The sequence below is a fragment of the Rana temporaria genome, chromosome 1 (assembly GCF_905171775.1).
Source record: "Rana temporaria chromosome 1, aRanTem1.1, whole genome shotgun sequence".
In the NCBI taxonomy this organism is placed as follows: domain Eukaryota; kingdom Metazoa; phylum Chordata; class Amphibia; order Anura; family Ranidae; genus Rana; species Rana temporaria.
The window spans coordinates 469,498,592-469,513,597 of record NC_053489.1 but is presented as its reverse complement, the minus strand read 5'-3'; the positions used below and the strand labels follow the sequence as shown (position 1 = coordinate 469,513,597).

The following is a 15,006-nucleotide window of genomic DNA, read 5'->3' as shown; positions in this document are numbered from 1 at the left end:
CATCGGTTTGACCGATCAGGTGTACGCGGCATTAGATTTGGTTTTAAAAAATTGTGTTTTTTTTAAATGAAATTACAATATATTAGATTGATATTCAGCTAAAACTATAAAATTACCCCAGCAGCTGGAACTACTCGGCACACCCAGGGTGGGTATGCTAATAGTAAGAAAAGGTAAACCAGTGCTTCAATATTAACTCAATAATACAGTCCCATATCATCAGTCCTATACTAATTTTTCAAAGTTCTCTAAAATTCTCACTGAACCTTGTTACCCTTAATGCATGTGAGGGACAAATAAAGCTTTTTATCGCAATCCAGGTGTCCATGTTTTCTTCCTTTCACACTGTGCTCTTCCCCTCCAGAAGTTACATACAAAAAAATGACAAAAACAAAGACATATAATGGAACACCGAAAAAGAAAAACAAAACATACTACACTATGGTTCTGTTTTTTTTATATAAATTCTGGAGGGGAAGATCCCAGTATACACGGACGCAGGGATTGCGATAAAAAGCTTTATTTGGCCCTCACATGAATTAAGGGTCACAAGAATTTATGAGAAATTAAAAGAACTATGTAAAGGAAGAATAGGACTGATGATATGGGACTGTATTATTGAGTTAATATGGTTTACCTATACTTTCTTATGAACTTGTTAACTTCAGTTAACATTAAAAATATTACAATTGCTTTTAAAGTAATTACTGCTTTTCTTTGGTAGGTATAAGGAGATCTTGGAATCTATGGAAGAGTATGCACAATTAAAGAACATAATGCACCTACATTTTTTAAATAGTGGAAGTATTAAGTACTTTAAGTTTGATAGCTTTGTTAGATTTTCATATTAAAAGAGGCAATGAATATAATTGCTACAGAGTAGCAGATAATAAACCGACAGTCTTATGTGATTTTTTCCATTTTTTATTTTTTATTAAATTTGCAAAGATTTAAAAAAAATATATTTTACGTTGTCATTATGGGATATTGCTAATCAATTTTGAAAAGAAGGCCTGTAACATAACAAAAATTTAGAAAAAGTGAAGCACTGTGAATACCTCCCGGATGCACTCTATGATGTCTGGCAATCATGACACAGAACCAATCAAGCAGATGCCAATGTTGTTTTCTCTTTGGGTCTGCAAAAAAAATGCCCTCACGACGGTATGGTGCAGAGTGCAAACAGGGCTAGACAAATAATATGTAACTTGGGAACTGCGTATTTCCAGTTAGAGGCAGAGACCAAGATTCGATATGTTGTATATGTGTTGGGAACACACTCTATTTGTGGCTACAGAACCACTATCTGCCATGAGTTTTCAAACTGATCCACAACAGACCTCTTTAATTTTTTATTTTCCAAATACATAAATAAGTGACATATTTATGCGATAGTTGATAAAAAAAAAAAATATTGTTATATGTATGTTATAGAAAATAAATGATCAGACTTCAGAGGCTTGCACATGTACTGCAACAGATTATATTTCTCACATACTTTGTGATGCTGTTTAGTAGAGTCGTTCCTGACAAACCCACAAAACAATTTCCACCGAATATTAATGTATGCATGAACTATTGCTTTGCATTTTGAAATATTTATAAAACAAATAACTATCTGCCTTTTTGTTTAATTTGCTTCCAACTAAACTGAATTATGAGTAAACTGTTACCTTTAATTCTGATATGTTTTTCTATATGATAAATAATTTGCATGAAATGGTATGATTGTGTTTATGTTTTTTTTCCCAAAAACTTTCTGGACACATAATCAAAAAATGAAATAGTAAATATAAAACTTCTCTACGGAAAAGCAAAGCTTATTTGGAATAGCTGGAAAATGACACAGGCATCGGAACAGAAGTTTATAAAATTACCAATGCCATTTTGTGAACATGTATTTTGTGCTTGTTAAAACATAATACTGATATTAACAATATAATGTTAGTTCGCTGATCCAATGTAGTCTAATTGTAAGAAATAAAGCTAGAACTGTGTTTTTTTTTATAAAAAGCTAGCAGTTAGTATTAAAAGCAAGGCTACAACTCTCATGTATAAGGCATTAAACACAAACAGGCTTGCAAGCTATACCAAACTTCAGTGCACATACAACATCATAAAATCCACATCAGGCCTTCAGACAATTTTTCAATTTACAGAAATTAACAGCTGAGTAAATTAGTATGTGAAATAGAACTGACATATTGATTAATGCAGACATGCTTCTTTGTCCTTAATAAATGCATTGTTAAGGAAGTAAGGAAAGTTTTTAAAATGCTTTTCCTTCTACAAAATTAAAGTGACACCAAAAAATAATTCTATGTTTATTCATAACTCTAAATTTACCATCTATTGCTCTTAGATTCCTAAAGATCTCCAAATTCCCCTTTCCATGCTGTGATCTGAATTCTTGGTAGAGGGTGGCTACATTCATCCTCCATGGTCCCACTGTATGTAGGAATGCAGCCACCCACTATTGCTTGTTTCCTAGATGGACTATGGCATGTGTAGTGTGCATAGGGCACTGCACATCATTGGAAAGGAGAGGTTCGGGAGCTTACAGAGTACATTACAAGGAGGCAGAAAGACGCAGTAAGAAACAATTTTAGAAAAAATTATTACAGGACCATTAAGTGATGGATGTGGATGAATTATTTTTGGAAAACAATGATATCGTTTAGTGTTACTTTAACAAGATGGACGGAACACCCATCATGACCTTTGCAATGCATTTCAGACTTCTGGTTACCTTTTCAGAACAATACAGCCTCTCTCTGCAGTGTAAAGTATATGTTATACCTTCTATTTATGCCTTACCTTTTACATCTTCATCTTCAATGGTGGTATTTGAACTCTCTGTTGACTCCTGCAGAAAAGCAAACAAGCAATGAGGACAAGAGAACTCAGTGAAGCTACAGAAACCATACAGTGACATGGAGACTCTGGGAACTGCCAACATATTGTGACTACACTGGGAAGCTAATAGACAACCTCTAGCCGATTCCTAGTTTTACCATTACATTTCTAGATTACAGAGCTGAAGATGGCAAAACCAAATGACAAACATTCCCTGATGAAACTGGTTATGGTCAAATCAAAACACAATTGTACAATATACGTATAGGTGCAATGAGTCCTCAGAAAACCATAAGGAAAAATTATCTTAAAGACAGAAGTTATCTGAGTTTGGGTTTTCCCAGCCTTTTGTTGTTTTCAAGAAAATAATCTGGTGCCATTCTCTACCCAACCTTTTTTACACTCATATATATACACTCAATACACATTTTCAGGCAATCCAAGTATGGACAATTACAAAAAGAATTGCAAAACAAATTCTGGTGGCTATACCTTGCCTGCATGGCTACCTGTCATTTATAGGGTATCCTAGCAAAAATTAGCTCGCTGAGTAAAGCAACATTCAAACCAACTGAAACAGACAATCCAGAATTAAAAAATTAGCTCAAACAACATTTACACACAAAATAAATGAAAGTACACATGGCAATATAGCCTAATAACACAAACACAATTTTTAGATTTAACACAATTGACAAAAGACAACAAAACCATAAAACATTCATGTAAGTGAATTTGTTTCCACCATAGGTAAATTATTGAATTTCAGATAACAAAGATGGCATATTCATTAGAAAAGAAGAGATGCAACTTTAGTTGATTTTTTTGTTCTTTGCTCTTTTTTTATGAGCTTTTGCTACAGGGCCCAAATGGCTTAAAATAGCTAGTCAAGAATCATGTTTGTGTTGAAGAAATGTGTTATTTCAAACCTATAAACAATAATGCAATGAACCACAAATAAAAATTGACTATCCCTGGGGTTATTAGCACAAGGGATAGCCTAGCTGATACATATAAAAAAACACTGAAATAATGTATAATGGTATACGCTTATTATAGAGGATTTTACAGCCAGACAAGCTTACTAGGTTTGTCTTTTTGTATGTCATTTATGTAGTGCAGAAGTCTAATATTAGTAGACACAGCTTTCTAAACTTTGGGCGCTCCCTAATTTAGAGCTTTTATTTCTATAAACCACTGAGAATTCAGACACAAGATTTAAAATATTTAAATTCAAATCAATGCTGCCATGATGCGACTGCATTTATTTATTACCAAAGTATAATTGAATAAGCTGAGATTAGAAGCTGATTGGCTACCATGCACAGCTGCATCAGATTTTGAGTGCACCAGTTTTAGAAAAAAGTCTCACATTTAAAGTTGCAGCATCTCCAATATTTTGTTTATTGACAGCGCAGTATTACCAAATTTTTTACTCACAAACATTTACCTGTTTTACTTATATGTCTTTTTAAAAACACTGCAAGTAAATCCTAAAGGTCCTGCCAGAAATGCAGTCCGCTCCTAACAAGTAGTGTTGTCGGCTCTCCTGCTGGGCTATAGCAAATTCCCCTCCCCTCCTTGCCATAACCCTTCCTTTTTTACAGTCTCAGCATCCCCTCCATTTTCATACTAACTGCCTATTGTTCTGCCCCGGATGCTATTTCAGTGCAGCCGAAGCAGCATTATCTATCCACTAAAGGAAGCTAGTGACTGATTGCATTTTTGGCAGGATCTTCAGGTATTCTTAGTACATGCAGCATTTGTACAATTATATACAAGGGTGAAGTGTGTATGTATTGGAGAGCTGTGCTAAATGATTTTTAGATTTAGCTCACTTTAATCACTTCCATCATGGTGACATTGCAAAACTGTTACATACTGTATTTGCCTTACATAAATCTTGGCCTACAACCGTTACAGTTTACATAGGAATAAATGAGTAACGCCCCTTTTTATAGTACTTTTAAAAAAAAAATTATTACAGTGGTTTACATTTTTCATGGGGCAGGTTATGCACAGAACCACACTCAAATGCCAGCATTGTTTGAAACATTATACATTACACTATTTAACTGGGTTTTAAAGAGATGGAATCTGCATTTCGTAGCACAAATAAGCAAAGCCACAAGAAAGAATACTATGGGGAAGATCCACAGTCAGCGGCGCATTATTCCGCCGGGCGTAGCGTACCTTAGATACACTACGCAGCCGTAACTTACTTTTTTTTTCAAATCCACAAAGAATCCGCGCCGTAAGTTACGGCGGCGTAGTGTATCTTTGGCGGCGTAATGGCACGGCATTCAAATCTCTGTGATGGGGGCGTGTTTTATGTAAATACGTCGTGACCCGATGTAAACAATGTTTTTTTTAACTGCGCATGCGCCGTCCGTGGGGCTATCCCAGTGCGCATGCTCGAAATTAACCCGGAACAAGCCAATGCTTCCGACGGTGACGTCATCCTACGCAAATCCCTATTCGCGAACGACTTACGCAAACGACATAAAAATTTCAAATTTCTATGCGGGAACGACGGCCATACTTAACATTGAGTACGCCTCATAACAGTAGCTTTAACTATACGCCGGAAAAAGCCGAACGCAAACGACGTAAAAAAATGCGCATCTTAGATCCGACGGCGTACTAAGACGTACGCCTGTCGGAACGACCAGAGATGCCGTCGTATCTTGTTTTGAAGATACAAAACAATAGATACGCCGGCGTAATTCTTTTGTGGATCTTCCCCTATGTGTGTACAAAATTCCTGTCAGCACAAACCTGAAGTAACATGCCACACAATCTTTATGATCACTGTTCCCTTCACCCCTACAACACCTAACTATTGAAAGGAAGATTCAGATCATGAGAATTATGTAATGTATGGCCAGCATTCGTTTCTTAGTAGGAAGCCTCAGTAAAAAAACAAAAGTAACAGATCCATGGAATGTAGAGTTTACACATAATATTTCACTGCATATAACAACTCTGGAAAAAAAAACGTATTTTTTTTTTACAGAACTGTGGTCATATGTTGTAAAATGTTAAAAAAACAAACAAAAAAAACACACACACATGCACATATATTGCATGTGTATATATAATATATAATATATACATGCATACAGTATATTATTCACACACATACATGCACAATACAGCAGATTGCAAATCTTGAAACAGAAATGACTTGACCAAATAGTATAAAATGGTTCACGTATTCATTGCTTTACATTTTCTGTTAATCAACTGAAAGCTCAGTATGATTTGTGATGAAAGATGAAACACAGACCTCTGCTGGAAACATGAGTAGGGGCCCTTTCACACAGGCATGTGGATGCAAAAGGACGTACAGTACACAATAGAGGTAGCCAGATAATTGAAAAAGAGAATATCAATATATTTTATTAATCCGTTTATGACTAGCCTTAAAGTGTATGTAAAGCCAGAGCTTTCTTTGATGCCATTAGAACCCCTGTCAGGTGGCCCAAGGGATCACTATCGGTCCTGGTGATCATTGTTTCTAGTAAAGAAAATTGATGGGAAATCCATGGGATAGGAAATGCTGAGCTTTCACAGGAAAGAAAAGGCGGGCGGGCTGGGGGGTGGAAAAAAATCTTCCAATTGGGGCAACCTGTTCTGGTAACAACCACTTTAGAAGGGCAATACCCTTGCTTAGAAGAGATCTCTCCTTACCTCCTGTTGTGTCTATAGGACATAAAGTATAGGAAATGTTCCTCTCCTAGAAAATAGACATATATAAAAACGGACAGTGATTTTAAATATTCACTACTCTATCTAAGCCAAGAAAAACATGTTTGGCTTTAGAAACACTTTAAAATTAATATGGGCTATGTCAATGCAGGGCTAAAGAGCGACTTCACTAATTTGCATTGCCAATCAAGTAACTTTAAAGTTGTCTTACAATTTTGTTCATGTGCTTGTAAAAGCATATTTTGTTAGTTCAAATGATTGAAGAAAAAATGTATGCACCATATGTTCCACTGCCTTTATGATTGTTTCTTTTAAGAAACATAATATAAAAGCTCTTGTATTGGAGTTATATCAGTTAACAAAAAGAAAACAAAACTAAATTAACAAGGGTTTACACAATACTATTTTATTTCAAGACATTTGATGCAGCTGAACTAGTGTATTCTCAATTTGGTGTACCAACTGTTCCAAATAGTATAACACTTTTCGGTAGGGCACTAGATGAACTACTGTAGTAGATGAATACTATAGCAGTTATAATCTATAAATAATACAACGTGAAATGGCATACTATGAAATTAAACAAGAAATAGCATAAATTGTGTCAATGCTAAATATGAATAGGACCTTAAAGCGGGGGTTCACCCTGTTAAAAAAAAAAAAAATGTTTTTTTTTTTATTAGACCATTACATTCGGCATCGTAGCGCGAGCTACGGTATGCCGGTCTTACATTTTTTATCCCCGTACTCACTGTGCTATCGATGATTGAAGAATCCGGGGAATGGGCGTTCCTATGGTGAGAGAAGGTGATTGACGGCCGGCCCTGGCACGTCACGCTTCTCCGGAAATAGCCGAAATAGGCTTGGCTATTCACGGCGCCTGCGCATAGCCTGGGCGCAGGCGCCGTGAATAGCCGAGACCTACTCCGGCTGTCTTCGGGGAGAGTGACGTGCCAGGGCCGGCCGTCAATCATCCTCCCTCTCCATAGGCACGCCCATTCCCCGCGGGAGTCGGATTCTTCAATCATCGATAGCACAGTGAGTACGGGGATTAAAAATTTAAGACCGGCATACCGTAGCTCGCGCTACGATGCCGAATGTAATGGTCTAATGATGTGAAGGAGGGTGAACCACCGCTTTAATATTTTCTATAAACCTTATTGTAAATACCTGTCCTAACTGTGGCCCTTTGTCTGTTTACAGTAGTAGGTAAGATGCACATAAGTTCCAACCCAGCCTGGGGTCTGAAAGAGGACACCTCTTTTAAAAGTATCCACAAATGCTGAACGGTATGTACAGGGAGATAGAAACATAGAAGATGAGCAGCACAGTCACTTCTCCCTTGCTGTGGTGACACCTATCCTTATGTCTGATGTGCCGCATCTAAATCTTGTGGCTTATTTCACTCATTCCTATAGTTCATCAATCTATATTGTGTTAGTTGTTCCTCACTAAGGATGAGCTCCGGCATGTTCACACAGTCCACGCGCAGAGCCCACCAGGAAGTGGGCACTGCGCTAATCACAGGCAGGGAGACATTTCCCGATCTCTGCAGTTGAGCATTGGGACAATGTCTCCCTGCCTGTGATTAGCGCAGCACTGTGCCGACTTCCTCGTGGGCTCTGCATGTGAACTGTGCGAACACGCCGAAGCTCATCCTTATCCCTCACAATTATATTGCTATAAAGGGTTCTTTCCATGTATAATATTTCTTTTACAAATTTTGTAAATTCTATTGCTGAGGAATTGCTTACAGAATTACATTAAAAACTAATTTTTTCAACAGTCTTTGAAAATTATATTCAAAAAAGCTGCCAGAATCTTTCTCTACTTCTCATTATAGCAGTTCTGATGTTTGTTTCTATTCCCAACAGCCTTGTACTGAATCTATTTAAAATTAGCTAACATTAGTAGCAGTTTAATCAGCAATTAAATTCAATGCCATGAAGTTCTTTTATTTCTGACAAGAGTTCAAAAAAGTAAGCTTCAAACCAATTCTACTTACCTCATTAGCATATATTTTTGGATCCACTAAAATGACACTAGGTGTATTCATCTGTTCTTTGTGTATTTCCAAACACTCAAAAATAGCCAAGGGAAGATGCTCATATTATCCAATGAAGCTATGTACAATTTTCCTCTCTGTCTCCTATAGCATTAGGCTGCACTGAATGGGGACTTATCAACATCCCTTTGCAATTGAGAACCGTTTATTAAAGAAGTATGTGTGTCAACATGTGTTTCAATAGAACACATTTACACATAAAAAGCACACAATGAAGTAAAATATTGGTTTATAAGATAAACAATTGTGCATATGGCATGGAAATGTACATTGAAGCTATTTTATAAATACATATAAAAACATAAAAATATAAATATAACCCATTATAATTGTATTATTATATTGTGTATTTAATTTCTTATATGCATGTGACCTTAAGCTCAATCTCTGCCTTTTGTATGTTTTTCTTGTGATGTGTTTGCTGTGCATCTTTCTAATTATTGCTTAGAGACCTCTTTATGAGTCCACCTAAGTTAAAATGTATGGGAAGGAGAGGGAAATCTGATTGCAAACACTCTTTATGTGGAAATAACAAAATGGCTGTTTGAAAAACTCCAACAAGATATCATGTGTCAAAATTCAAAATGTAAGAATGAAGATAAAACAATATTAAATGTATGAAAGTCAAAAGGTGCGTTTAAAATAAGGTATATATGTATAAAAATTGTATGAAAATAAGTTTTTTTTTTTTTTCTGGGGTGTCCTAATCAGTCCTCTACTTAGCTAAAATCACTTTCCTTGCTTCAATCAGGTGCTGATGCTAACTTAAAGAACCCAATATGTAAAAAGTTAAGGAACATTATAAGGAAATTACAGCCATCAGCCAGAGCTGTGGCAGATCCATGAAACATCCAGTGAATGTGCAGCCCTTTCTTTTTTGATGCAGCCCTTTCATTTTATGTACACAGCTTATTGAGCTCAAAGGGTAAAACGATTTTAATATATGTACAAACTGGTCCACTTTTAGTTATAAAAGGAAAAAATGGATCGAAAAGTTCTGTGTTCATGCAGAACATATAGAACACAGCTAAAAATAAGAAACAACATGGAAACAGGAGAGATGGAATTTAACACATTCGAACAATGAAAAAAAAATATCTCTAAAGCTTTTTTTTGTAAGTTTGGCTAGTTTACAAAAAGGACGCTCATTAAAATTAAATATATGTGCTTAAAGGACAAATAAATACTTGTGTATGGGAGGTATTCATTAAACATGTTTCTGTTAAAAAAAATGTGTGAAGTATTCATGTTTATTGAACTCCTCCTTTGGACAATGGAAGAGACTTGTCAAATGTTTTTGTTGATGAGGTATGCAAGCCAGAAAGCAAGATGGAGTTGATTCTTTCTGAATACCTTATTTCCATCAGCAGGATTGTGGATTACGGTAGTTTGGGGCTCCTGAGTAAGAACAGAGAGAAAAAAAGTACCTATAGGTAAGTACAGTTGCATAGAAAGAAAGACACCTATGTTGGAATGTTGCTGGCAGCATTGGATACAGGTGAAATGCTGCCAATGAATGAACCAGGACTTTTGCCTGGATGAAGAAAAAAAAAGGTTACCTGCCAGAGCAGCATGCAAAGACCTTATTCAGGATTGGTGTGAAGAAGGAGCAAAGATCACTCCTGCCATTACTTCAGTAGAGAGCTAACAGGTCACAGTATCACAACCTCTGACCCTGACTACAGAAACAGCTTAAAAAAGCCACCTAGATTTCCAATCTTCTGATGATTTAATAAGAAGCATGGTTTCCTGTAATGTGTGATTTTATAGTACATGGGAAGTAAAAACAATAGTGTATTGAACTAAATATTCTAAATTCATATGTGGTCAGTGTGTACAGCTATAAGCAATATTGTGGACAGTATACATGTTTAAATTCCAATAAGGTAGCCATGTTTCAGCCAATTTGGTAACACTTGCTGTGTCTAGAACAATATCTGAATAAGGTCATTTTGTTGTTGCCTAGTGATACTTTTGCTAGATCTCCTTGATGTCCAAGCTTATGTAAAGATAAGTATACTTTTTACTTTAGGACATTAAGATATATTGACCAAAAGTAGAGCTAGTGGCAACACAAAGCACACTTCACTCACATTGGGACAACACATGCATTTGTATGAGCTTTTGACTAACTCTAATGCCCAGCTGTGGAAGCTTATTGGAAAACACACTGCTTATGCAAGGCAATTGGCCACAAAACCACAACAAAAATGCGACGATTTTAGACCTTCAAATGCAAAATTAACATAACAGCAAAAGAGAATACAACAAAAACAAAAAAAAATCTGAAAAGATATGTGGGGGAGGAAAAGCTAATTATACCAGAGGTGGGTTGGGATCTTTAGGACTTGTTATTACGTTGGTTTTGTTGTTTATCTGTGGATATGCAGAAAATAGAAAGAAAGGTATATAGTGAAGAAGCTAAAGCACATGTAGGATCACAAAATATTTTCAACACATCGCAGTGTTTAGTAGTTAGCTGATGGCCAATAATGATTTCCAGCCAATGGAAAGAACTACGGATACTAAAGAAGAGAAAAGAAGCAGGGACAATAAATTATGTTTAATTTTACCTAAATCACATTTTGAAAAACAAAACAAACATTCTATGGGGTCAAACAAGTAACATCTCTTTTTTTTTTTTTTTTACTTTTCCCCAATTTCCAGGAATTCAGCTCCTTTGTAAAAAAGAAGGCACACTATGTGTTAAGTCCAGCGAGGTGCATGACACCTCCTTGGCTTAGCTCTATTATTTGTATCTGGCAGCTTTATAGTTCCCCTGGAAGACAGCTATTGCTGTAGTTCTGGGAGCCCGATGCTGATCCTTCTGAGCTATGCATTTTTAACAGCAGAGTCACTGCAGCTGTGCCCCTCCCCTACTCCTGACCATTCACAGAAGCCTTTGTATCATGTGAACACATTTACAAAATGCAAAGGCTTCTTTGAATAGGCAGCAGAAAGGGGGGGAGGGGTGTGAATAGTTGTTATGTGTGCCTTTTTCCTCTCTCAGAGCTCCAAGTGGGTTGAGTGTAATTCCAGAAAGAGCAATAAACCTGTCAGATACAAAATATAGAGATAACCCCAGGAGGTGTCATGCAACTTCTTTGACTTATCTCATAGTTAGCCTTCACCTGTTACAAAGTGGCTGAATTCCTGCAATTCAGCTTTACATTTTACAAAAAATGTAATTTAAAGAAAGTTTACTCCTCCATAAAGATATGGAAAACCTTGCTGCTGATTGATAGGGGTACTTCACATGGGACTTTTATTGAAGATGCAAAGCATGTTCAGGATACTAGCACAGCTGTGTCATTCTAGTACTGTCTAGCCTCAAAAAAATCTGAGCAGCAGAGATGCTCAGTGGTTACAACATACCACTCAGCAACTGTGTAGTTTAAAAAAAGAATCTGAAAATGTGCAGTATATTTTCTTTTTACAGAAACAAAAAAAAATTCTGCAAACAAAATGAATACAGAGAGCAAAAGTTTGTAAACTGTAATTGGTGAGACACTTCCAGGAGTATCGATCACGTGTCCCCTGCACTCTCACTGGTGTCTTTGTTTCATTACAGGAGACAGTAGTGATGCGGAGAATAGCAGGAAGAACCAATGAAATGCTCCAATAAATCCAGGAGATAGACACACCTGGTAGTGTCTGTTACCAGTAGACTTCAAGGGACCATTTCTCAGCTATGGAGTTCAGCTATGCACCCAACAGAAAAGGTAAGTATTCCGTTTTTTTTTACTGTGCTTACACAACCTTTTTTTTTTTTTACCAATATGAGAGGTTTGCTTTGAAGTAGATGTTACCCCTAAATGGATGCCAATTTGCTTGCTAAAAGACTGTATTTGATAAACTGACATTTTTAACATACTTTTTTCATCCTTTATTGCATTTTAGTGCTTCTGATCTTCTGAAGCTTGTTTACAGGCACTTACTGTCAAAATGCACTCCAGCAATGGCTGCGTGCAATTTCTCAAGCAGGTTTCCTGATAGTGACAACTGTGGAATATGTCTGTTAAAGGTGTGCCAGGATGACCCCTTTGTAGTCTCCATCAGAAGATTATACAATATTCAAAATGATGTGCAGTGCTACACTTAACCTGTATTTATCAATGTTTCTTAAAAAATGAACAACATTTAAATTGTGAATTAAATAATACAGTCCAACAATGATGAAATAAAGAATAAGTCCACAAATTATTAACTACAAAAATATAAACAAGTCCCTTTATCTTCAATAGATAGTGCACAATGTGAAATAGTGATTTTTCCAACAAAAGTGGAAACAGAGGGAGAGTCCCCTCCTAGGGACGCAATGGGGGTTATTTATGAAAGGCAACTCTACTTTGCACTACAAGTGCACTGAAAGTGCACTTGGATGTTCAGTCACTGTAGATCTGAAGGGGACATGCAAGGAAAATAAAAAACAGCATTTTAGCTTGCACATGATTGGATGATAAAATCAGCAGAGCTTCCCCCCTGTCTATAGCGATCTACAGCAATTGCACTTTCAAGTGTACTTGCAGTGCACTTATAGTGCAAAGTGGATTTACCTTTCGTAAATAACCCCCAATGTGTAATGGCAGAGTTTGTGCAGTGACAATGACCATGCTTAAGCACTTGGAGGAGGCGAGTGGTGTCTAACAGATTTTAAATTGCACCTGTATTTATCAATGTATTGTACATTTATAAACACAGCTTAAGGCTGGGTTCACACTGATACAACATGACTGTTGTACACTGTCATCCTACTTTGCCCTGCGACATCTGTCCTAAATTGGTCTTACTTTGGTTCTACTTCCATCCAACTTGACTTTGACTTTGAGATAGTCTGACTTGTCTTTTGACCAATCAAAACAATCCCAGTGTGAGAGAAATTCCTTTTAATGCTGCTATAATCACCATGTCAGATGTCACAAGTCGGATGGTTAGGACAAGGATCCTACTTTGGGCTGAAGTAGGACCAAAGTCAGACCAAAGTAGTGCAGGGAGCATTTTGAAAGGCGGACCGACTTGTGTTGGACCAGTTAAGACAGCTCCCAAAACTATTTACACACGTCAAGCGACATGAGCTTCCAATATCGTAGCGTTTGTCATACCAATGTAACCCGGCCTCAGTGTAGTGCTGCACATACTTTTGAATATTGTATGTTTAATTGACTGTGAGAGATACAATTAGTGATTGGGTTTACTCAAAAATACATCACATTGCTAAAATGTTTCCACAGAGATAACAAAACCCCTGATACATGGCCATACACGGATATCTTCCTGTATCACATATATCTTTTTAGACACAAGTTCAAAAATATAGATACAAAAATGGGCATGTGCACGATGATGTCATTTTGCATTTTTTCTAAACTAAAACCAGAGTTGACCTATTTTGTTAGTACATTTTAAATCGGTTATTCTGGTCTTAAACACTAGGTATGTGTGAAAGAAAAACATATTTGTACCTAGAGCATTTATCAGCTAAATGTAATTGGCTGTACACTCTAAAATGTGCAATCATTTATATGATATAGACAAGAGGAAGACACCGTCACTTTTAAAGTTATCTACATTGAACCCAGAGCTTGTTTAAACAAAAGTAAAGAAATGTTGGTGTTGGTGGTGAATTTACACAAATAAAAGTATTACAGTATAACATTGCAAACCAAAAGATGCGAATGTGAGCAGCTCAGGCTATGCATGAACACTAATCCTGTGCCCACCACTGTGCCGGTCAGGAAGGTTTATTCTCCAAACAATTGTAGCAAACATCCAAAGTGGGCAGAAAGCCGCACATCTAGACAGACTCGCTGTGTAGTGGTGAGTGGCAGTCTCAGTCTAGAACAATGTCAGGCCATGCCCTTGTGCTTTGCTCCACCCCCATGATTAAGCTCTGGGAATGGAGTAAAACACGTTAGGAGCATAGCCTGGTGGGAGACACATACTGTTCTCTTCTTAAAGTCAGAAAATGATACACTCTCCAATTCATATCTCACAAAAGAGTGCACAGTCCTCATAGTATGACAGTAGAGACATGCCTATGCTCTGAATTTCAATAAAAGTTCACTTTAAATCAACATTAACAAAGTTACATAGTAGGTGAGGTTGAAAAAAGACACAAGTCTAACCTATGTGTGTGAATATATAACAGTATTACATTGTATATCCCTGTATGTTGTGGTCGTTCAGGTGCTTTTCTAATAGTTTCTTGAAGCAATCGATGCCCCCCACTGAGACCACCGCCTGTGGAAGGGAATTCCACATCTTTGCCGCTCTTAGGCCTCGTACACACGATAGGTTAACCAGAGGACAACGGTCTGATAGACCGGTTTCATCGGTCAAAACCGATCTTGTGTGGGCCCCATAGGTTATTTAAC

General features: G+C 36.9%; 1 protein-coding gene across 10 annotated transcripts in view; it reads right to left on the bottom strand.

The window, feature by feature from the left end:
- CAMK2D (calcium/calmodulin dependent protein kinase II delta) overlaps nucleotides 1-15,006 on the bottom strand; it is a 373,137-nt gene that overhangs the window by 33,436 nt on the left and 324,695 nt on the right. For 6 of the 10 annotated variants that reach the window (XM_040328664.1, XM_040328594.1, XM_040328611.1 and 3 more), the window contains exons 14-16: nucleotides 10,955-11,008; nucleotides 9,986-10,030; nucleotides 2,818-2,866 (exon numbers count right to left, since the gene is read on the bottom strand). In XM_040328664.1, coding sequence (XP_040184598.1) covers nucleotides 2,818-2,866; nucleotides 9,986-10,030; nucleotides 10,955-11,008 — 148 coding nt within the window. The remainder of the gene's footprint in view (nucleotides 1-2,817; nucleotides 2,867-9,985; nucleotides 10,031-10,954; nucleotides 11,009-15,006) is intronic. The other 4 variants (XM_040328638.1, XM_040328655.1, XM_040328629.1 and 1 more) reach the window with 1 other exon arrangement.